The following is a 23,866-nucleotide window of genomic DNA, read 5'->3' as shown; positions in this document are numbered from 1 at the left end:
GTTTCATAGTGCTGAATATAGGGGAATAATCACCTCTTTCCACCTGCTGGGTACACTCTTGCTAATACAGCCCAGGATTTGGTTGACTGCCTTTGCCATAGGGGCGTATTGCTGTATCATGTGCAGCTTGTCCACCAGGACCCCCAGGTCTTGCTCTGTAAAGCTGCTTTTGACCCACTTGGCAGTGTGTCCAGTTGCGTGGGGTTATTCCAAACTAGAGACAGGTCTTTGCACTTGTCTTTGCGCTTTCTGAGGTTCTTGTCTGCCCATTTTTCCTGCCTGTTGAGGTCCGTCCAAATGGCGGCTCAGTGCATCAACCACTGTCCCCAATTTAGTGTCGTCTGTGGATTTGCTGAGGACGCCTTCCATACCATTGTCCATTTGTTAATGAAGATGTCATATCAGCCCCAGTATCTGCCCCCGAGGGATGCACTGGTAACTGGCAGCCTGTTGGATTTGTACCATTGATTACAACCAATTAAGTCTGGCAGTCCAATTGATTTTTCATCTGTGCTGTAGTTCAGCTGGCCAAGCCCTCTGTCTAATTTGGCTATGAGTATACTATGAGATCATGTTACAAGCTTTGCTAAGGTCAAGGTAACATCCAGTGCTTTTCTATTGTCCATAGAGCTAGTCCTCCCATTGTATAGGACAATCAGGTTGATAAGGCACAACTCATCCTTGGAAAATCCTTGCCAGCTGTTCCCAGTAATTTCTTTTCCTTCATGGGCCTGAAAATAGCTTCCCAGGAGGGTTTGCTGCATAACCTTTTCACGGATTGAGGTTAGGCTGATTGGCCTATAATATCATTGAATCTTTTTGCCCTTTGCGAAGAGGGTCCTGATATTTGCCCTTTTCTAATCATCAGGAACCTGCCGTGATCATCGTGACCTTTCGCAGATGATAAAGTGGCTTTGCAATGACATTTCCCAGCTCCATTAAGCACCCTTGAATGCAGCCCACCTGGTCACATGGACCTCTGTGTGTGTCCAGTTTGTTGAAGTCGTCCCTAATTTGGTTTTCCTCTCCTTTCACCAGGACTGTGCCACTAGCCTTGGCAATGTGGTAGTCGTGCAAGTGGACTGTGATGTGAAGACCCATGCCAAGAAAGCATTGAGAACCTCAGCCTCTTTTGTGTCCTTTGTCACTTTGTTCTCCACTACACCCATTTTCTGGGTTGGTAGTTAATAGCTATAAAATGCAAGAAATAAATAGAATGCCTAGTATAATAATCTTATTCTGGCAAGACTATTTGGTGCCATAAATGTGATGTTGAAAGAGGAAAAAGGGGTAATTCTGTTCTTCATCATTTGAATGGGTACCAGTCTGCTCTCGTCTTTCCATGCTTTCTAGAAGATTATGTATTGTTTTGCTGTGTATTTAAGTGTTTGCTGTGTATACAGCAGTTCTTTTGGCATTTAGTATAAATGTGTAAAGTCTTTCAGCTTCAAATATTGAATTTGTGTGTTCATATACTTCCAAAGAACTGAATTACTATTTCTTCCTATAGACTTCGTTGAATGTTGTGTATGTACCGGGCTGATTTTAATATTTTTAAAATCAAAAACCAATATTGCTTTGACTTCGGGGAGGAGGCAGGGTACGATGCCACAAAGTGAAAATTCCAAATAAGTCTCTTAAGTGTTATAATTTGCTCTTGTAAGTGTTTTATTTTCTCACTCTAACATATAGCCAGTGCTTTGCTAAGTTCTTCCTTCCATCCCCAGTCTGCATGTGGAGTAAGTCCATATATTTGCTATGTTCAATTTCAGTAAAGCACTTAAAGGAGGAAGGATAAAGAAAACTAACTTGAATACCACAGTTTAACTCCATGTTATCTTTCTCTTCATTTGTATTTTAAATTTAATCTTTGATGCTGAACACTGTTCTAATACTTAGAAGTAAACTATAGTAAAACCTCTGATACATGTATTTAGTTTTTTGAAGTTCTGGTAGGTAATAGAGCATTTGGTGTATTTTGCCTTACCTGGCTCCCTAGCATGTATGAAAGCTCCTGCCTGTGTTTTGCTGTTAATAGTGAAGATGTGCTATTGTTCATACAGTTGAGGGGCTGGAGTTACTCAGCGTTCATCGAGGTGAGTTGTTCAAAGCTTAAGGTGCTCTACAGTACAAATGCGTTTTTGGCTAGTAAAATCAAAATCCTGTATTTAATGCATTCAGAGAATTTTGAGTTGGTACTGCTGAGCCTGAATGACTCTAGCAATAATGTGACAGTTGTACGTACTCAGGATGTGTTACTTTTATTACTGTTGATGATAGTGGGGTTCTCAAAGGTAGAATTAAAAAAACCCATGTGTTTTATTGGTAAGCTTATCTTTTAATTTTTGTATTTTTTAAGGAATAAGAACCATAAAGAATTAAGAGGTTCCTTAGAGTTTTCTGCAGAATAGATAGTACATGTACAGTTCTCTGGGGTAGTTGTAAGACAGTAAAGCCTATTTCCCTCAGATGTTTAACTGCACTCAAGTTTTACCTTTCCTTATTTTTAAAGACAAAACTATTCCTAAGTTGTGACCAGTTAATTTTGAATGAGATCTTTTTAGTGGTAATGTAAATTTGGAATAATGACCACTGATTTTAAGGCTTCAGTACTTCATTCTGCTATTTTTATTACTCAGTTGAATTTTAAATTGACCTAGTGATCTGAATAAAGGATATATTATAATGTTGTGCCAATACATTTCTACAAAATATACGATGTGTGAGATGAAATAGCACTAGAGCTGATTTTTTTTTTTTTCAACTGTCTTTTAGGTAATAGGTCTCATTTTTCCCCATGTGTAGGATATTTTCTCCCACTTGTTGAACATACTTATGCTTAAAGTATCCTTCTAAATAAAGGGTAGAAATACCAGGCATTTTAGCACTAAAGCTTTGCAGCATGCTCACATTTAGCAGGCATCCGTTCCTACTCCTTTTGATTTTTTTTTCCCCCCAGATGGACTGAATGTTTCTTATGGTGCTGTTTGTACTTCCAAATTCAGTAGAACTTAAAAAAAAAATAAATATTTGGAAACAGCATTATAATACTTACTAGCTTAATTCTCTGAAAGGTGGCATTTTTGGTTTTAGTTTATTCAAGCTGTAAGAACAAAACTAGACAGTTATGTTCTTTTATGGTGATGTTGCAGGTGTATATGTTCTTGTCATTAAAGTCCACTGGAAGTGATGTTGCAGCTACCCATTTTTTTCAAGTTTATGCCTCTGATGTTAATGTTGTCCCTCTGAGGAAATGACATTTTTACACAAGGTTGTGTAGTTTGTGTGTGACTACAATAAACACTGCTATTTCCAGCAGCCGTGTATAAAGTGAGTTCTCTTACTCTTATTGCTCTCACAACTGCCTGTTACTAGTGGGGAGTATTACTGTGTTGAAGATGCCAACCTACTTATGTGCAGGAAAGTATGAATATATTAGTATGAAAATAAGCTTGTAGATTGACCAGTTTTTCGAAGCCTGCTGGTAGGTGGAGGAGCTGCTGAAGTTGCTTAACATCTCAGGCTCCCAGGCAGCAGAGAAAGTGGACGGGTTTTCCCAGCAGGACCTCTCTGTTAGAAGGATAAATTTAGTTGAATTATGCTTCGAGTCTGACTGTACCCTTAAAATGCAAGCTGCTAAGTAGCCAATGCTGTTGATTAGTTAGCTCTGCAAGATGTTTATAAACAGATTTCTTTCATCGTTTTTCTTATTTTTTGCTTTTTCCTGTCTTGTCATTGAATATCTCTTTATCTTCAGAGAAGGAAATTGCTCGTATCCAAACCCATGCGGAGGCCCTTTGGCATGTGTTATAATGTAAACAAGCTATGGGCAAAATATTTTTGGAAGTTGTGTGAATAAGCTTGGTCACTCTGTTTGGCCTTTCATTTGGCTTCATGACCCTTTTGTAAACTCCCTTTAAAACCTATTAAGGGTTTATTAAGGGTTTAATAACCCTTTCACTCCTTTTAAAAACTATTCCTCCAGTTCCCTTGGCTCCCAAGGAATTACAGTAAGTTTTTTCAAGAAAATCTAGCTTGGCTCAATGGTCGAAGTAGGATTTTCTTACTACTTTTAATGGAATAGCTGGTACTAATGGTGTAGTGGGTAACCATAGCAGGTTACCAGCCTTAGTGTAGAACAGATGTTACAGAAGGTTAGGAATTGGTTTATTACTTTCTATCTCAACTGTGTGTGCACAGTTCAGAGAATTGAAGTCTTGGAAGTATTTGGTTATTTTTTCAGGTTCTGGAGAAGAGTAGTGCTAGAAATGTGCTTTATCCCTAGATTGTAAATTGTTTTCCTTCTTTTTACCATGCTTACATTTCCTGTAAACTGCTTGGGTAGGTGAAGGACAGGGTGGAGGCTGCTCACCCTCGGTTCTTGCATGCAGCACCCGGGCAGACCAAATGAGCGAGGGGTTAATTCCCCACAGCCCTGGGCTGCTGTAAGGGCAGAGCAAGGCTGGGCATGGGATCTCTGGATCTCAGTTCTTTAACTGCTTTTTAATGTGAGAAGATTAATTTTCAGAGACTTCTTATTTCATCCATTGTATTGAGGAGACCAAATGGTATGTTCTTAAACCCCCCTGTCAAATTTCAGCATTAAAGCAATGATTGTAAAAGAGTTAATGTACACAACTGAAAGTGTGTTCTTCCAGTTTTGTTCTGGGAAAGAGCTGAAGTATTTTTTTCTAAAAATTTCGAGAGAAAGTCTGCCATCTGGTATGGAAAGTTTTAGTCCAGACTTAATTTGGCAAAAATTTGATCAATTAAAAATAGTAGCACAATCTTAAATGTATGGCAGGCTTCACTGTAGACAGTGCTACCAGAAATGCTTGTAATAATACCAGTTGTATGGTAGCACTTCTCATTATGCTGAGCTCTCCTTCCAATACCTTGAAATCTAAGCAGATAAGCAACAGGGCAATGAGAATAACCTTTAGTCTGACCCATTTTGCTCCGTATTCTGTTGGTGGTAATGCTTGTAACAGTAGCAGTTGCGTGGTAGCACTTCTCATGAAATAAAGATCTCTGCAAACACCTCAAAAAATAAGTAGATGAGCACAAGGGGCAACGAGAATAACCTCTAGTCCAATCCATTTTGCTTCATATTTGTATCCAGTAATGGCCGTGACCCATTGCTAGCTAAGGCAGATAGAGGGTAAAATGATTTTTAGCTGAGAAAATTTCCCTGTATCTTTTGCTATCAGCAGCATAGGAAATCTCTGTGCTGGAAAGCAGATTGGGGTTATCTTCAGTAGCTGCTCATGGAGTGGTCCATAACAGCCCTATCCACCATAAATTTGTGTACTTTTGAAATCCATTTATACTTTTGATCCCTATAATATTCTATCATCATGAGTTGTACAGTTTAATTACGTGCTTAATACCATAATCGTTTCTTGTTTTCAGGCTTCATGCAACTTGTTTTCCTCTAAGGTGAGAAATAGGGGATTGTTGTTCCCTATTCCCACCTTGTTTTGGCCATGTATGAATTTGTGCTTGGCTCTTTGTCTTCCAGACAAGGAAGTTTGACGTTTTTGTTATATGGAAGCTTTTTAATGCCTTCTGTCGTTGTCCTACCTATTCTTTTTTTTCCTGTTTGTGTCAGATCCTGTATCTTTTTCCCCTCTTTTATCTTGCCCAATCCATGTAATTGCCCTCTTACTGAAATCTGCTCTCGCCCACTCACTGTTTCATTCTTCCTCCTCATTAACTGTGCTCAGATTTTGTCCATTAATCTCCCACTTTTTCTCTCTTCTCTGTTTTGAAAGGGTATTGCTAACAGTGGGTTGTCTTTGAACCCCATGAAAAATCTCTTGGACAGGACCTGATAATTTGATGGATTAAAAAGGTAGTGATGAATAGGGGAAAGTGTGTGTTTCAGGTAGGAATACAGCAATTCAAAGCCTTGCAGATATTTAGTGCGAGCTGGAGGAAACAAGTGTGTACGTTTTAAATGCTTAACTACAGTTTTGTTTTATTTGCCTTTAGGATGTTTGAGTTGCAGGTTTTTTCAGGGTGGCTCTTCACAGCTGTGAAAGCTGGATTCATTAAAAATGAATAAGGATTCTTATGTAACCTGGAGATTTGGGGCTACATGTGCACTCCAAATATTGAAGGCAATACTGTTAAGGGCCATGTCCCCCAGGAGTGCTGTGGATGCCAGCCCACAAGTGGGAAGGACAAGCACTCCATCTCTTAAAAATGTGAGCTCTTTGAGGCTGAAGATGGGCAAGAGTTCAATGTCTTCTTTTGCTGCAGTATATCTCTTCTTCGTTTTGCTTTTGGTAGCTGTAGTTACTTAATAGGCTTGCATTTTAAATAAATGACTGTAAGGTACATACTGGTTAAAGTACGGGGAGTGGTGGTTTTAAATGTTATACGTGTTTAAAGCTAAACAAATGTTTCTCTGGATTCTTCAGATTGCACAGATACCTTGTGGTTTTTTATTAATCTTGGTAGTTTTATTAGTTTGGTAGGAACATAATTTTAGGACACCTTTTGTGGCCTAGAGGAAAGAAAAGATAAGATGTTACTGTGATGTTGCTTCTGGGCTATTCAAATTCATTAAATATGGGGAAGATTTGCTATGTCCCAGAGTAATACATTTGTGGGAGATGTATAGACTTATTTATAGTATGTACTAGATGTTTGCTTTGTGTTCTTCTTAATAAGAGAATGAAAGAATGGAAGAAATGTTGATCATTGCATTTAAAAAAAAGTTTTTAAAAAATCCCTATTTATGTAGCGAGAGCAAATTTATATTTTAGCTTTATCAAGGTGGTGTGGTTAGCTTATGGTTTAGCTGGGTGTCCGGACATTAAACTAGTAAAGAATCAAAAGAAAATAAGACGCAGAATTTGTATTGATTAGAAACTGTCCTCTGAATGGTGGTGAAGAGCTCACTTGGAATTCATGGTGCAATTTTTAAAAAAAACTTCTTTTCTTCTTTCACAGGAAAGATGATAAAGATTATGCTTTAAAGCAAATAGAAGGTACTGGAATTTCTATGTCTGCATGCAGAGAAATAGCAGTAAGTAACATTAGTTCTTTATACTAGCAAACGGACTTATTAAAAGTATTGATTTGAGTGCATGCTGGGTTTTGTTTGCTGAATCATGTTCTACTATGGGTGCTATTTTTATCATGGAGGTATAAAGTAAGTACAAATGTCATGGAAGATTTTGTGCACCTGTTATGTTTGCTGTCTGAAAATGACAGTGTTTTAAAGTTAGAATTTACTACTTGCCTCGGGGCAGATTAACTTTAAATGAAGCAGCTTAAAAACATGATTAGAGTCAGTGGCTTAAATTATGTATTTGATCTGACTTTTGCATTAGTCTTTCCGTTATTTTCCTAAAGAGATTAGTTCTTATTGGCTCATAATGATTAAAACATGTTAGCTTCTATTTAAGTGAAGACTTCAAACTAAACTGGCATTGTTGTTGCCTCGGAGGCTGTAATACACCCATGAATATTATTCAAACATTTTCTTACGTTATTCAGGTTTATATTTGTATATTCCATGTTGTTAGAAACTGGTGAATAATGTGGTCTGGTTATGGTTTGTGACAAGCTTCCAAAGAAATACTGGTAAAACCGATAGTATATGAAGTTTAACTGTTGTATGTTCTTGTGTTATACTGCTGCTTGGGTTTATTTTTCTTGAAGCGTTTCAACTGAAATTGCTTACTAAAAGGAAGTGCATGTAACTTATGTGTGTATGGGGGGAAACAAATGCTTTCTTTTCAGTCCATATTCCTCAAGAGTGTAAAACTATACCTACCCTAATTTCATTTTTATTGGTTGAAGTGAGTACCAGGCTTTCCTACTTTGTCAGCTTCCAGTTGGCTTTGTGATTTGAAACACGTTAGTCCTTTTGAGGTGAAAAAAATGAAGCGCAAAGAATATTCTTCAGGAGAACCTCTTTCTGTCCATTGATGACAGCTTGAGCCTCCCTGCCATTGTAGACAACCACACTGAACTAAAGCAGCTAAAAACAGGGTCTTAAATTTTGCTTATTTCAAACATTTTGGCAGAAGTTTTCCAAATACTCTGACTCCCTGAGGCAGAATGCCTTTGGGAAGTGTCAGCTACCATTTCAGAGGGTTTTGGGAAAATTTTTTGTTCGTCTTTTTGCAGTGATTTACCAAAAGAATTTTGAAGAGTTTGTTCTACTTGAATTTGGCAGGAGAAGCTTGGCTGGTGTTAGGGAGGTGTCTCTGCTCTGCATATGACCCTAACTCAATTCCTGTCTATTAAGAGAATCACTAACTTGGCTGAAAGTCGGGAAGGATTTAGCCTCATTGGATGACTTGAGGAGCGTTGTCTAGTCCTTCTTCTTGGGCAGCAGGGACCCTGGTAGTGATGGAAGAGGAGCAAGAAGCAGGGTGGCTTTCTCCTTGCTCTGAGCTGCTGTGGCCTGCGCCCTTTCAAGAGAACAGCAGCGCAACGCAGGACCCGTGTGGGAGAGGGTTGGTGGGGCAGGGAGGGGAGCGCACTGAAGACACCAAAGATGCCAAGAAAGCAGGCATCGAGCAAAGAGGGGAGTGGAGCCCAAAAGCAGGAGTAGGGGTAGAAAGAGTAACCTGAAGCAGCATTTCTTGAGCTGTTGTTGACTTTGCTTCTGGTTATGCTTCGAGGCTTGCAACTGCTGATACTGTGGTTGAATTTTCCTGCAGTTGAATTAATTATTCACCATGGACTTCTAGGGTTTGAATCTCTTTCCCTTACTGTTCTTTTCATGTTGCTGTTTGGAGTTAACAGGAGAATTTTTTTCCCCAAAATACGTTGTTCATTTTAATTCTGTTAAATAGATTTCCCCCCCTTCTATCGATTAATGTTGTAAAAGGAAAAAAAAGGAACCTCATATGGAGATGGATCAAACTGAGGATAATATCCATACTATTTATATTGATTATGTGAGTATATGTGATGTATATATGAAAATGCTACTGAGTTAATCAGCAGTGTTGTACCCTAAAATGTCATCCGTACATCTAATTAATAAAATTATTTGTTATCATACTTAAGAAGTCAAGGCTGAATGCCAGACTTTGTTACAATGTGTTCTGGACTACCCCAATTAACGCATTTTACCAGCATGGTGGTATTAAGAGGAACTAGGATGTTAGTTTGCATAGAAGATGTATCCATTTCAGTTTCTCTGGAGAGAAACTCTCTATCTGGGAAGAGTGCAGTTTGATATAAATCCCAGTGAAACTCTCCTGTGTTTTTATAACTCTACTATGGCTTTTGTATTGTTTATGATGACTGACTGAAGTTACTCAATAGTCTAAAACCGGTATGTTTAAAAATGCCCATAGTCTACTCTTCTAAGATGTCTATTTGATGCAGACACCTGAGGTGAAGAACAGTGTCAGATCTTCAGAAAAATAAAATAATTATTGAAATATGTCAGTTACAGGGCAAGGCTTGAACTAGGTCAGAGACCTGTGTTGAAACAGCTGACTTGGTCATAGGATGAGCTTAACCTATATATGCATATGAAAGACCTTCTACATTTCAGTACTTCCTGCAGCATGAGAACTTAGACCTAATGTTCAAGAACCTAGCTAGTCTCTTACTCTGTTGAAGTGAGAGGTTTTTTTTTTTTCCCCAATGATTTTATGTAAACCAATTGTTTAACTGGTAGAATTACGTTATTGTGCTAATTATGCTAACTGAATCAGTATCTTTAACATGAAGATAGTTGCAGTGTTATATTCTTCCTTATCTTCCCCCATTCATCCACCAGGGTAAGCATTTGTGAATCCTGCCTCTTCCAGAACCTTAACGGAGCGTTTGGCTGCTCATCTCTTGTTCTCTGCAGATGTGCGTGCTGCCTGGGATTCCGGGTATCTTTTTTGTGATCTGCACTTCCACTTCTGAGGATTTAAGCAGGCACTAAAAACCACACGCTCATCATACCAAGAGATGGATTTGTGTTAGATGGGAGAGCAGAGGGGTAGAATGGTGAGGTGATTTGCATAAAAATATACGAAACATACAAGCCCAAACACTAGATTCCTCATGATCTGATTTTAATCATAAGGAAGAAAGTTGTTAAAGCCTATCCACCTGGAATAGTGCAGCAAATGCTATTTCACAGTTCGCAAAGCGGGAGAATTCTTCAAGGCTGTAAGAAGCTGGAGTAGTTACCCAGGCTTCAAATAGACCTTCAGGATTTAGAGTTGGGCAGTTTCCTATACAGGAGTCTTAAGTTTTAAAGTAATCAAGTGACTTTCTGATGTTTTTCAACTTTTTAGTCTAATGTTGATTAGTGTTTTTCATTCAGTTCTAGCAGGTTTGCAAGTAGTTCACTTGCCTGTGCTTCATTTGGCTAGTGAGAAGTTGCTTGGGTGGTTGGTTGTTTTTGTTTTGGTTTTTTTTGCTTCTTGCAGGACTTCCATGTAGCTTTGTTTTTTTGGTGCCTGATTTGGTTGACAGAAATATCCCTGAAAAGCTTGTTTGCATGTAAAAACACCACATAGTATTTTTATACGATAGCATTAGTTTGTGACTTGGCTCTGAAGAGGAAGTTGGATGGAAATGCTGAATGGGACAAAGCAGAGCTGGGGTGGACGATGCTGTACTCTGGCTGTCTCCTGTCTGTGTGGTGTCCTTCAAGCACCATAGCCAGCTTGTACAAGTTAGAAGAGCCTTGAGTCTGCCGGAGCTGGGACAGAAAACTACAGAACAATAAGTAGCTGGCTTCTCTGATCGTTTCCACTCTTTAGGTCTGCCTTGGAGGCATTTGGGAATTCCTAGGGTTTGTGTTTTCCTATTATAACAAATGCAGGCTGTCATGATAAAAGGTGATGTCCTCTGTGCTGGATCTAGTGATAGTGTAGCTGTAGGATGAGGAAGTTCATCTTCACCAAAGGGAAAATGAACAGTTTTGTTAGTTTTTTGTTGTGTGAGCAAGCTGAGTTGAACCATCCTTTGGTCCCACTGTTGTTTAACGTGGCTCATGGGAAGTGGCAGGAACCTGTGGGGGTGGTTTGGGCATAATGCAGACTTGTACCCTAATGTTCACACGTCTGAGCATTAACAAAAGAAAGGGGAGTATTGATTTTTGTCTCCCAGGCAGGAGGCTCAAGGCCCAGTACAACTCTCCTTACGTCAGGAACTTAGCCGAGTTTGCAGGGAGCAGGCACGCGGTACCTGGGCAGTGTGGGAGTAAGCAGAGAGAGAGCTGGCTGATGACTGCTGCCCTCACCTCAAAGGGAAGGCCTCTGCAGCAGTCCTGCTCACCTCTGCAACTGCTTCGCCACCCTGGCTTTCAGCTTCTGGGCTGGAAGGTGGCCAAGCTAGAGCAGCTGGGCGCTGCCCCGGGCAGGTGAGAAGGGAGCTGCCATTGACTGGTGGTCTTAGCTGAGTTGACCTTGGCAGAGGGGGCTGCTGTAGAGGTGCAGTGGTGGTCCTCGCACACTGGGGCTTCCATGTCCTGGGTGACAAGAACATGTTGTTACATGGTTATCAGGCCTCTTTCCCATCTGCCGGTGGAGGCGATGGAAGAAGAGCTTAAGGGCTCTTTCAGAGCCCGTCTGAGGGTGACCAAGAACCCTGAGGCAGCATGCATGCAGCAGCTGGAAGGACCCCATGAGGCAGGCGCTGAAACTGGGTGACTCCAGGATTCACCCTCTTCAACACGTTCCCCTGGTAACAAACAAATGACTGTCCCAGTGAGCTGCTTGGAAGAGATCCTGTACCAGCTCTGTGACAAGGAACAATATTTAGGTGCAGGTTTCTCAGGTTATGGGGACTGTTACGTCCCTTTCGCACTAACAGTGAAAGCAGTTTCCCACAAGACCCAAACACAGAAATCATTTAGATGAGTACAATCCTCATGTCAGAAGTAATGGTTTCTTAGCAATCTTTCCATGTGGTGAAAGGCAGCAAGGTATTGAGGAAGACAAATGTTTGATTTGACGCTCTTTGGCAAGTCTAATGACTCTCAAATGCTTTAATTTAATAGTAGTATGGTATGTAAAATGTAAGTTGTGACTGATGACTACTTTATTGAGCTATGTTACAGAGCTACAAACAGTATTCTTGAGAGTTTTTGTATAAAGGGAGGGTAGTATTATTTTTAGTTCTGTGAAAGTGGGACAAAGATACTGATTAAATGTTAGAAATTGGAATCCTTAGGAATCATAATGTTTGATGGGAACAGCAGAATTTGGTCAAACTTAACATCTGGTGTCTCTCTCGTCTGGATTCTTGTCCGCTTCCTTAATTTCTGAGAACCTTTAATAACACCCCTTCTATTACTTTGGACATAAGAGGTGCCAATAAATATCGACTTGTATATGTGATCACGTAAGACTCATTTGTTTCAGAAACCACAGAAGTTAAGAACAGAAATGTGCATCATTTTTTTCTATTGACATTTTGTGTTGTCAGGCTGCCTTTTTTTTTTTTTTTTTGAAACATTTAGGACTTTAAAAATAAAACCAAAAGAATAAAATAAAGCAACAATTTCACATGGTTGTATGTCTGAAGAACTGGAGCTTCAAAAATGTATTGTCAGCTTCATAATAAATTCATAGAGTGAGCAGTATTATAACTTTTTCTGTTACACTGCCTTTGTAAGCCTTCATTTAAACACTTGAAAGGAAAACAGCATGTACTTTCAGCAGGTATTTTGTTCTTTTTTAGTACTGTGGAATATCTGACTCATGAGAATATAAAACTGTAAAATCACATTTACATTGAAACAAACAGAACTTGAATCTACTGGATGGCAGCTAAGCCAACTTGGGATTTAAGACCTTGTGTAATAAGATTTGGCTTTTAGTTTAAATAACAAGTTTAAAGTACTTGAGTAGAGCTCCAGTTTTTGGTAGGAAACGAAGAATAGCGATTTGAATTTATTTTTTTTAGAAATTTATTTTTTGAATATAGAATTGGATGACACCTCCTGGAGTCGTCATATTCCGCTCCTGCTCCTGCAGACAAGCAAAGTGCACCTTCAAAAATTTAGCAAACAACAAATTAAACTTGTAAGGAAAAGAAAAATCTCTGAAGGCGGTTCCTGAGTGTCATTCTAGTAATGACTCTAAACATTATTCAGCCTTTAAGCCAAAATTAATCATGACTAGTTCATAGCCATTTGTACTTACGATAATATTGTCAGTTAGTTAGAAAAGCTCTTCTCTCCTGCTTTCATTTTAAAGAGAGAGAGACTTTCTTTCTCTGGCTTTGTTTTGGCAGGCTTTAAGGTTTTTGGCTTGGCTTGCTGGTTTCCCATTGCTCCCTTCCCCTGGGTGTAGGCTTGGGCTTTCTTTGCCCTGTTGAAGCTGGAATTAGTCTTCCCTGAATTGGCCAGAACTGCGCATAGTGTTTCAGGTAATGTCTCACCTAATGCCTATACTCCTCTGTTGTAGCAGTGGTTCCACTGGTATCTTATTTCTTAAAGGATGAGTAAATCTTTGTCAGTTGTCTTCTGGTCTGAAAATCACCTTTTTCTCCATCAACTGCAATCTTTCTGTTCCAAGTCCCTATTTGCCCATTTTCCATCTTAAGGCCATGGCATGGCTATTAATATATGATTTGTGTGTTGCTCTATCACTTCGTGGAACTGATGTGAGCCTTTTTGAAGCACGAGACAATGATTAGATTTTGAATTTATGCCATCAGACTGGCAAGATGACACAGTAGTGATTTTTTGCTTAAGTGAATGTGTTGCTTGATATTGCCTATGGCTTTGCGTCTAGCCAGCTTTCTGACTGTCCTAAGCTTTGGGAAAAATGTGTTGCATAGCACTCATAGGAAGGCAGTGAGAGCAAGGAGTTGCCTTTTCTAAAATAGCTAATGTCCTGAGAGAGATCAGAGAAACTGCTTCTGGGCCAGGTCACCTAGCCAATTGCTCTAGCAAATGAGTCTCTGCTTGATTATAGAAGTAAGCATGGTAGTATTGCAACACTTAACAGGTTACATTCGCTGCGGACCACATATAGTAGCAAGCATCGAGAGTGGGGGTGGAATGACATTTGCAGTAAAGCTAGAAATACTCACGCGAAGAGTGCGGTGTATTGGCTCATGAGAAGTGCCTGTAGTGGTGGAGAGCTGTATGGGAAACGTGGGAATATCACCGGAGGAAGGAGATCATGTTCATCAAGACTTGTGCTGAGTTCAGCTCATTTTTGATGTGAAAGGTAATTATTGCCAGTGTCCCTGTGCAAGAAAAGATTTGCCTTAGTCATGCAGCAGTTTGCCAGGCTGCCTTAATGCTGCCGTTGATTATTTAATAATGTCTTGTCTTACCCCACTTTGTCCTTGTTCATGAAGCAATTTAACAATTTTATGCATCGTTAAGACACTTTCATTTACTGTCCCCCAGCTGTGTCATGGCTGTGGAATGAGTATTTCTGCATTTGAAGAGGAAGATGGAGGAACCTTAGTGTGAGCCCAGGACTTGCACGTAGGGATGCTGTTTCCCTTGCTGTGTCTTGAACAACATGTATGAAAGCAAGGGCAAGACCAGCCAGGGACAACATGGGGTTGTAACACTCAACTCAAACCAGATGTGTCAGCATCTTCATCATCTGCTGATTTCTATTTCTTTGAAGGTCAGTTGGGTCTTCCTTCTTTATAAGGGACACCCAGACCAACTAATTTAAGGGAAACCTTTCTGGTTGTAGAATTGGATTTGAATCATCACGTGATATGCAAATGAAAATGAAGGTAATTTACTGAGACCCAAATGCATAGTTTTTGTCTGCTTTCTCTGTGTTCTATAGAACTGAACTAGGATAGACAGAAGCAATTAGATATCAGTCACTAGGCCAAAAAATGGCCTTTATCATTAGCAGGCATCGTACTGATAGTCAAACCGTGTTTCTTGCAGTCTGCTTTGTCTTCAGTGAACTCTGTCAGCTGCTGGACATGAGGCAGGTCATCTGCTAGGAAAGGCATGTGGCATATGGGCTAGAGAGGCCTGGTTCATGGAGAGTGAGGTTGCTGGAAATGCTGTTTACAGCCCTTGTGATGTAGTTATCATCTGCACGAGCTCTTTCTGTCCTTCAGACAGCGTTTGCATTTGTTGTTCTGCATTATCACTGTCCTGGAGCGTTTCAGCCTTTCCAAGACAGTGATTCAGGGATCGTCTGTCACCACTGCAGCAATCATTTCCTTATTCTGATGGTTTGGCTGATGTATATTAGCCATTCTATTCACTGGGGTGCTTGTGGCTGTCTAGCTTTGACCAAACCCATCAGTTTTTTTAAGCAGAGTGAAATAATACGTAGTTAATGGCTATGCAGCACAAAAAGCAAATGCAAAAAACAGCAAGAATGATAAGCTGAACACACAGATGCACAAACCATAACAGCTGCTATTAGTGATGGTAACAAAGGCCAGACCTCTTAAAACACTGGTGATGGGCTGCAAAAGGAACCTGTTGGGTGTATCCTTGAAGAGATTCAACCAGGTCTTTACAACAGATGAGAAGGGAAAGCAGACTACTATGGATCTTATAGGAGGATAGAGGTTTTATTGGGTATTTGAGGGGGCTGCTGGGACTATTTAAAACTTACTGTGGGGTGTTTAGAGGAAGGATAAAAGGTAGGAAAGGGAAGGAGATGAGCTACCAGGAGGAGCTGTGTGAGTGTTTGTGTGTGTGACCTGCTAGTGAACTTCAAGCATGCAGAACCAGCAAGCAGGAGGAGACTGAAATCTGGAGAGACCCAACATCGGAGCTGGAACCTGGATGAAAGGGCACCATGACTGGGCTCAGATTCTGAACAGATGTAAGGTGTCTGAGGGACCTGCAAATATGCGTGTGTGTGTGTGAACTTTAAGCCTGATGAGCCAGAGTGGAGAAATGGGATCCAGGCCAGTTGTGTTGTTCAAGTTTTAGGTGGATGCCTGCAAAGAAGATGCTGTTCTGCCTCTGATACCTGTGTGGCTGGTCATGTCTGTATTGTGTGTGGGCCCAACTTTGTGTGTGCCTGCAGGGAATGCATGCTCAAGACTTGTACCTTGCTACTGGCAGGATTTGGAAATGGGGAAGAGCAGCAGCCTGTCATCCAGCAGACCAGGAGGAATGCTGTGAATCTCAAAGTCTGTGGGATTGACTACCTGTAGCACAAACAAAGGAGAATTATGTCCATGTTGCCTTGCTATACAGACAGGGAACACTTCTGCTGCATTACTTGAAGTTTCTCATCTTTGCGTCATGTTCTGGACCAGCTTTGGTGATGGGTTCTCTGTGTGTCCTCCAAGGTGGATCACATTTGATGTGAAGAGGTTGGGTTTTTAAAGTGGGTGATAGCTGCTGCCTGGGGAATAAGGAGTAGAACAGACTTAAAATGGGACAGGAAGGCAGTGAAGGGGAAAATGATATTACTTTCTAGAGCCCTGACTAGTATCTGCCTCTTTCATCAAGGAATAGTCTGTTGTCTGGTACACGTGTGTCATCTGGCCAGAGGAAAGCTGATAAAATTTTGGTATGGACACATAGTTGATGAACTGTCATGCAATCTCCTTGGTACAGTTAATTCATCAAAATGTTCAGCATAAATTTAAGCTGTGAATTTATATTGATTCAACAAAAAGTCCTTCACTATAAGGACTGGCACAATGTATCCTTAAACCCTATAACCTCATTTACTATGAAGAGGCTGATTCCCACTGATGATCTTTGATGCTGTACTGGCTCCAGCTGGGATGCAGTTAGTCTTCTCCATAGCAGCCCACATGGTGTTGTATTTTGGATTTGCGACTAAAGCAGTGTTGATAACCTACCAGCATTTTGGCTATTGCTGAGCAGTGCTTGTACAGTGTCCAGTCTTTCTCTCTTTCCCACTCTGCCCCTCTTCCCTTCGGGGAGGTGGCCTTTGCTTGGAGACTGGCTGGGCATCGGTCTGCTTGTGGGAAGTGGCGAGTGATTGCCTTTGTGTTACTTGTGGTGGTTTGTTTTTTTTTTTTTTTCTAATTCCTCTTGTCTTCACTTATTAAAGCCTTGTCCTCGCCCACAAATATTCTTGCTTTTTTTGCTCTTCTTCTCCCATCTGACCAAAGGGGGTGAGCAAGTGGCTGTGTGGGGCTTAGCTGCTGGCTGGGGTCAACCTACCACAGATGGTCCCCACCTGTAACTGATAAAAAATTGCAAATAAGCATTTCTTGGTTTTCCCCATGCTGATCTTATGCTTTGTGGGAATTATAGGCATTTACAGAATTCCACACGTCTTGCAGATCCTGCCTTAAAATTCCTCTATGTAATGCTTTGACAAATTTTAAGATTAAGAAGTTTAACATGCTGAAACTCCTGCCTTCTGTATTGATTTGTAATATTGCATTGTCTTCTCAACCTTCTGTCTCCCTCTTGATCTCATACTTGAGATAAAAGCTCTGTAGGCTAGGTCCTCTTGCTCAAGAAATGCCACACTGAAGACTCTGGTCAGTGAGTAGGGATAGGAATCTGTCTCAGATGAAATAGAAAATAAGGAAACAAACATATGTAGATATCCACTCCCACTTTACTTTCTCAGTAGCAGCCAAAATGTTACCACATGACAAATCTATCAGTAGAAAGGAATGAATTTTCTTCTTTCCTCTGCTACGTAGTGGGAAAATTATGCTTTATTGAAAATAGATTCAATCTCAGAAATAAAATGTTAATTTTCTGTTCTATATTCAAATAATTCAGATTGTCCTTGGCTTTTTTTAAAAAAAACATAGCCATTCCTTTTATTAAAAATATCATCATTTCTGGCAGACTGAGCTGGCAAGAGTTCATCTAGTCTTGGGTAGCCATGCTTGACAAGAGTTTGCTTAGATAAAGTTTTTGTGTCTTTCTTAGCAGTTGTGTGAGTACAGTATAATTGTAACATGACCAGTAGAGCTCAAATAGACTGATGCTGTCTACATTCAGTTTTTGTGCTATATCTTGGCTATGTTTTCCTTTTGGTGGTGATTAAAGCTATGGTTGCTAAAGCAGCTGAGCTGGTTTAATGGCTCAGTGCTGCTGAAAGAAGTTCTTGCTCCTAGCTGTGTCCCTTCGCTAGTGCTGGGTCTGCTGTTAGCACTGTGAGTCATTTCAGCTCAGGAACTCAGCAGAAAATTAACGCCTTTGTGTGTCTGGGTTAGTTTTCTCCTGAACTGGGAGCTGTTTCGTGGATGGCTTCTGTGAGTGACATAACTGGTGTAATAGATGTTGTGGGAGGGAGTCGGACCTTCTGTAGGTGGTGGTGACCTTGTCGATCAGCTGACTCCATCTTACAAACCACATCTTCGTTTAGCTGACTGCATTGACAGGCTCGAAATGAGTCATTCCATTCCGCCCTGAATGGCTGCAACCAAAATGCAGGGTTTTCAGGTAATTGGGAGTCAGGAGAAAATTGGAGACCCCAAATGGCTCTATCAAAGATTACAGCCTATGGGAAAGGGCAGGTGCCACAGCTGGCTGTTGCAGAGTCTTCTTGATCCTGGATAATAGCGAGCCCTACAATGATTTCAACTTTTAGGAAATGAATAGGAAGTGAATGCCCTAGGGGGGTTATGACCTGCTTTCAGCTTTGGTTTCAAACTAATGACTGGTTCTTTCATTAAAAAAATATGTGCTGTTTTCCATGACTTGCAGATTTCAACTTTTCTTGTTTGTATTGTAGAATATGTAGCAAAGACTATTAAAGTATTCATCTTTCCAGCCCTTTCACAGCTTTGGATGTGTGGATATAACTCTTGTGGACTTTCTTTATTTTGCAGTTGCTGCGGGAGCTCAAGCATCCAAATGTCATTTCTCTGCAAAAGGTGTTTCTTTCTCATGCTGACAGGAAAGTGTGGCTTCTCTTTGACTACGCTGAGCATGACCTCTGGGTAAGGTGAATTGCTTGTAGGTACCAGGCTTAGAGTTTCAGTTGCAGAAAAGGGACAAGGTCAGGGAAGACACATCGGTTTAAAAACAGTATAGCCTTTTGCGCCGTGTTTGTTGGAAACATTTTCAGTACTAAAGGAAAAGCAGTGGAAAATGTTGGGTAAGCACGCTACACAGTTTATCTGTGACCTCTTTAAGAAGATAAAAATCTGCATTCAGCTCTCAGTAGCTAGAAATCTAGTTAAATAAATGCAGATATAACCCTCCATTACAGCTAAAGTAGGGTGCAGGAAAAAGTAATTGATTATGCGGGTGGATTCCTTTTGAAAAATGACAGACTTATTGGCTGAATCGGACAGTTTGGAGTTTTAGTTACATTGCATGTCATCCGTGAATACATGAAGTGAGAGTAATGCCACTGCATATAATTGAAATTTAATTCATATGTTTCAGTGGGAAGAGTTTTTTACTCATCTGCTGAAATTCCATATGTTTGGGAGGAAGGCTGTTTATTCCTAATTACAAGATACAGCTTTAAAATATAGATGCATTGAAGGCAAAGTAAATTTGTTTTAAGATATATACTCTTTTTCTGTGTTAACTTAGTATTTGTAACCTTAACATCCATTTGGAATGATTTAAAAAAAAAACAATTAAAGTAGCATTGTAAAGAACCCAAAGCTTGAATTCCCTGAAGAAAGGTATGTGTTTGCCACGAATTATATCTGACATACATTTTGAGCATTGCTCTCAATGGAAAAAGTATTGTAATACTAACCTTAAGATATTAAGAAGATTTGTATCAAAGGGTACAACAGAGGCAATTTGGAATGAGATGGAAATTTTGATGTATGTGTTCATGTAAGACTTGTGTAGTATGAATCATGAGTTGGTTTTTTCCTCTGCATGTAGTTTTGACAGACAGCTAAGTTGTACAAACCAAATTAAAACTAATTTCTTTTGAAAACAGGGTTCCTAGTAGTTGGGAAGAATTCAGTAGTATTTGCCTAAGAACTAGTGTGTCAGTTTTCCTTCAGCTAAGCTGAATCGAAGATATATTTTCCCAGTTCAAGGTCTTGGAAGTTCCAGGAGTTGGTATTGAGATTTCATTGCCAAAATAAAATTAAGGCAAAAAAATTACCAAACAGCTGAAATGTTGAGACATTCTTAAGGCTGACATACAAAACAAACAAAAAATCTTGAGGAAATGGAGTAAAGCTTTTGCACATTCCTTTTTTCACTGCTCCACCATATTTATGATATGCTAAGCTGTAGAAGTTCAGGAATGTGTGAGGTTTTTTTGTTTCAAAATGTGCTGCAAGGCTTTGTATTTGCTTGGAGGATTGTGACTACTAGTGACCTGTCCTTGTTTGTATTTATACATTTCTGCATTACTTCACACTTAACCAAAATCACTGCAGAAGCACCTCTGTTAACAAAACACTGGTTTGAATATCAATAACTTAGGAAGGACCCTCAATTTTGACCTTTATGTTTACATGCACATAACTGTATAAACTCCAGAACTCCCCAGCTGTACCAGCTCCTGGTTGTTCACTTGATCTGGATGCAAGACACCTAGCTGCAAGTGACTGGACTGGCTCCGTGTCCCAGAGGGCCGGCTGTGGACCACGTCCTCCAGCGCTGAGCACATCTAGCGCAGCAGGTCTCAAACAAGGCTGGGGAAAGGGCACAGAGTATATTAGAGCAGGAACAAAAAAGGTCCAGGAGAAGCCATCTGTCTTTCTGTCTGTCTCTGAAGATTCACTTTTCTCTGGCCACTGCATGAAAAATTAACATTTGCTTTGGAGTCAGTGGAAGCGGGAGGCGAGAGGAGGCGAAACTTGTGGCTCAGGCTTAGGGATGCTCGTGCACATGGTGCTTGGCTGACTGGGCAGGGACTGTCACTTTTTCATCAATGTTTCTTTCCTCCGTGCAGCTCCATTTTTACCTTTGGCAGAGCATGGATGTGCCTTTTCCTCCCAGGAAAGCCAAGCTCGACGCCTGAAGCAAAGGAGGGCAAGCTGTATGGAGCTGGGCTGCAGCAAGAGAGGAAAGGCAATTTCCCAAAGGGGTTTGAGTAGTTGGGTACCTAATTGGCACCTGGAATATGAAAGCTCAGGAACGTAGGAAGAACACGTGATAGAAGTTTGGTGCCAGGTTTTGGATGGACAAGATCAGGGCTGTTTTGATGATCACACAAGTGTGAGCCATTACAGAAAAGAAGTGTGGATGCATGAAAAAGTCTGTTCTAGAAATTACCTCTCTCTCAAAAGGAGACAAACATGGAAATGGTTACCATGACTGTGGCACGCCTTATGCTATTGAAGTTAGTGGCACCTGGCACTCGAATGCTAAGAGAACATATCCTTTTGGGACTCCTCATTGTTGCTAGATGTCATTGCCTGTGTATACACTTAAAATTGTTAAAGATTTTTTCCGTGTCTGGCTTGGTAGCTGACTTTCAGATGGACAGATTTATAGCTTTGCTCTGTCAACAGCTTCTGTTTTGAGAGTGCTGTGCTTTTAGTAAATAAAGAAGGAATAAATCTGGGCTTCTAATGTAAACATTTGAAACTCCCAATACAGTTTGCAAGAATTTCTGTCTGGCATTAGGTGTTGAATATTACGGTGTCGTTATTGCTATAGAAGAAAACCTAGAGTAAAATAATATAGGAGTTAGGTGATGCACTTTTAATTCTGTGCTGTGATATACAAGGTATTGGCCTATCTTAACAAAAAGAACCCCCCCCCCCCCCCAAAAAAATACCCCCAAAACCTCCAAACTGTTAAAGATCAGTGATCTGCATGAGAATTTGCTTTACCAGTTGTATTGGTTTTGTATCCCTCATCCCGCTGTGGGACAGTGAGCGAGTGGTTGTGTGGGGCTTAGCTGCCTGCCAGGGTTAAACCACAGCACCAACTGATTTTGAGAGATTTTTTTGAGAGATTTTTTGAGAGATTTCCTTGGGACAGTGATCACTTTACCTTCTATAGTATTAATTTTCTAATACTTAAGGTACATGTTTCTAGTTGTGAAAATGAATGATGAAAGGTTGAAAAAAAGCCTAAGAAGTCTGTGTAAGGAATTGCTGGCAATTTCAAAACATTACACTTCTTTATTTTAATTTCTTTTTCCCCTTTACAGCATATAATCAAGTTTCACAGGGCTTCTAAAGCAAACAAGAAACCAGTTCAGTTACCTCGGGGAATGGTGAAGTCACTGTTATATCAGATCCTAGATGGTATTCACTACCTGCATGCTAACTGGGTGTTACACAGGGATTTGGTAAGTGGATCCACAATGGGTTTTAGCACTGGGTTGATGACTGAGGGCAAGGATTGTTTTTTATGAAAAATTGCTGGGAAACAAAAACCTTTGTGCTAAGGGCATGTACTAATAAATATATATTTTTATACTGCAGTCAGACAGCCTTGATTAGTAGAGCAAATTTTAAAAGCTGGCTATGATCTGATATGCTTATGACAGCAAAGTATATCAGATGGCTGTTTTCCTTTTTTGATTTTTATTTTTAAAAGTGTTCCTTTAAATAACAGGCATGTTAAGGTACAGAAAATGCCTCTGGTAGTATCACTGCAGGCAAGAGAAATAACTAAATACGGCATGTGTGTAGGTGGGGGATAGGACGATTGGCTGTAAGAACTGCTGAAAAAATAAAAACTCCCTAAAATTATCAGTTTTACTTATGAAGGTAACTTTTGAAGGCCATTATCTTCTCCTAATATTTATAATCTATCAGAAATAGAGCCATGCCAACTTTTGAAGACTTCTGCAAATAAACTAATGTTTATCCAAACTACAGTATAAGCAAAACATTTTGAATGTGAGTTAGTGTTTCTTAACCAGCAAATTCTATTAAATGTTCTAAATTGGTGAATCTCACCAATTCTTATCTATTTGCCTCTGAAATATGCCCATAGCTGGCTCAGCTGGTTCTGTCGTCTTAAAATTGGATAGTTTTCCTGACCCAGTTGTCTGTAGCTCTTATTCTTAGAAGTAAATTGATAAAAATACTATCGAAGTCTATATATCATGCTTCTAATTACTGAAATTTCATTAGTGCATGAGTGTCATTAGTTTGACCTTTCATTCCCATGAGTCAGTATTACCAGTGCTATTCTATGCTTGGTGCAATAAGTTTGCCTTCCTTCTTGCTCTTCCAGAGTCACTTTTTGTCTTTGAAATAGCTTTAATAGTGTTCCTGGAAGTGTAGTCAATGACTAGTTATTTGTCTTCTATTTCCATGCCCAATAAATGCTTTTACAGAGTGCCAGTCGCTGTTTAAACTGATGGGAAAAGATTTGTCTTTGATAAATAACATTTTCAGAACTGAAATACAAGTAAGCTTTGCTTCATTAAAATAATTGTATGGATATTGTTTCTAATTTGCTCCTGGTTTTAGAAATGGAACAAAAGATGCAGCACTGAGGGAGAAAGTCGAAAAGATTGTGGTGGGTTTGTCATGACTCATGAAATAGTGGAGCAAAACATTATGTAGAAATATATAGTGCATGTTACTACTTGGACACACTTTGTTTTAAACCAAATGTAATGTCTTACTCTAATGTTCTGCCTGCAGTAGTACTCTTCAGTATACTTTTAAGAGGCATACAGAAAACAAATGACCTGTCATCAAGAATCTAAATTTTTCTGGTGTGTTACTTTTTACAGTTTCAGAAAACTTAAGCATGATTGAGTTTAAAAAGAAAACCATGCATGTTGTTAACTGGATGGCTCAGGAGATTGGTAATTTATTACAGAGCCTTTCACATCTAGGTCTGTAGCTCAAATACAGTTTAAGTTGGCGAAAAACTATTACCATCTCATTTTCTGACCTATGTGAAATGAGTTGGTGGTCTCAGTCCAGCAAAAGTTTTTTTCCAGCAGAAAAACCACCATCACAATTGGCTATCTTTTGATAATCTGAGGAAGAGACCAAAAGCTTGAGGCAGAGTCTGAGAGGTCTTCCCACTGGAACCTTGTCAAGCCGTGTTGGTGAGAATCCTATAAAAGCTGTG

General features: G+C 39.9%; 1 protein-coding gene across 21 annotated transcripts in view; it reads left to right on the top strand.

Annotated features, from left to right (window-relative positions):
* The window catches only part of CDK8 (cyclin dependent kinase 8), an 88,144-nt gene that overhangs the window by 22,070 nt on the left and 42,208 nt on the right, over positions 1–23,866 (top strand). For 9 of the 21 annotated variants that reach the window (XR_015704763.1, XR_015704764.1, XR_015704765.1 and 6 more), the window contains exons 2-4: positions 6,961–7,036; positions 18,718–18,828; positions 21,975–22,115. The exons of 1 other annotated variant lie outside the window; for it this stretch is intronic. Coding sequence is in view for 15 of the 20 variants with exons in the window: in XM_087757735.1 (XP_087613861.1) it covers positions 6,961–7,036; positions 18,718–18,828; positions 21,975–22,115 (328 nt within the window). In the remaining 5 variants the exon portion in view is untranslated. Of the gene's footprint in view, positions 1–1,038; positions 1,177–2,063; positions 2,097–6,960; positions 7,037–18,717; positions 18,829–21,974; positions 22,116–23,866 lie in introns of those variants that run through there. 11 more of the 21 variants (XM_087757746.1, XM_087757741.1, XM_087757740.1 and 8 more) reach the window with 9 other exon arrangements.

This window comes from Nipponia nippon, unplaced genomic scaffold (assembly GCF_047370975.1).
Source record: "Nipponia nippon isolate SJK-2023a ecotype South Korea unplaced genomic scaffold, ASM4737097v1 scaffold_2, whole genome shotgun sequence".
Taxonomy (NCBI): Eukaryota; Metazoa; Chordata; class Aves; order Pelecaniformes; family Threskiornithidae; genus Nipponia; species Nipponia nippon.
The sequence above is the reverse complement of the archived record's forward strand: the minus strand, read 5'-3'. Positions and strand labels throughout refer to the sequence as shown.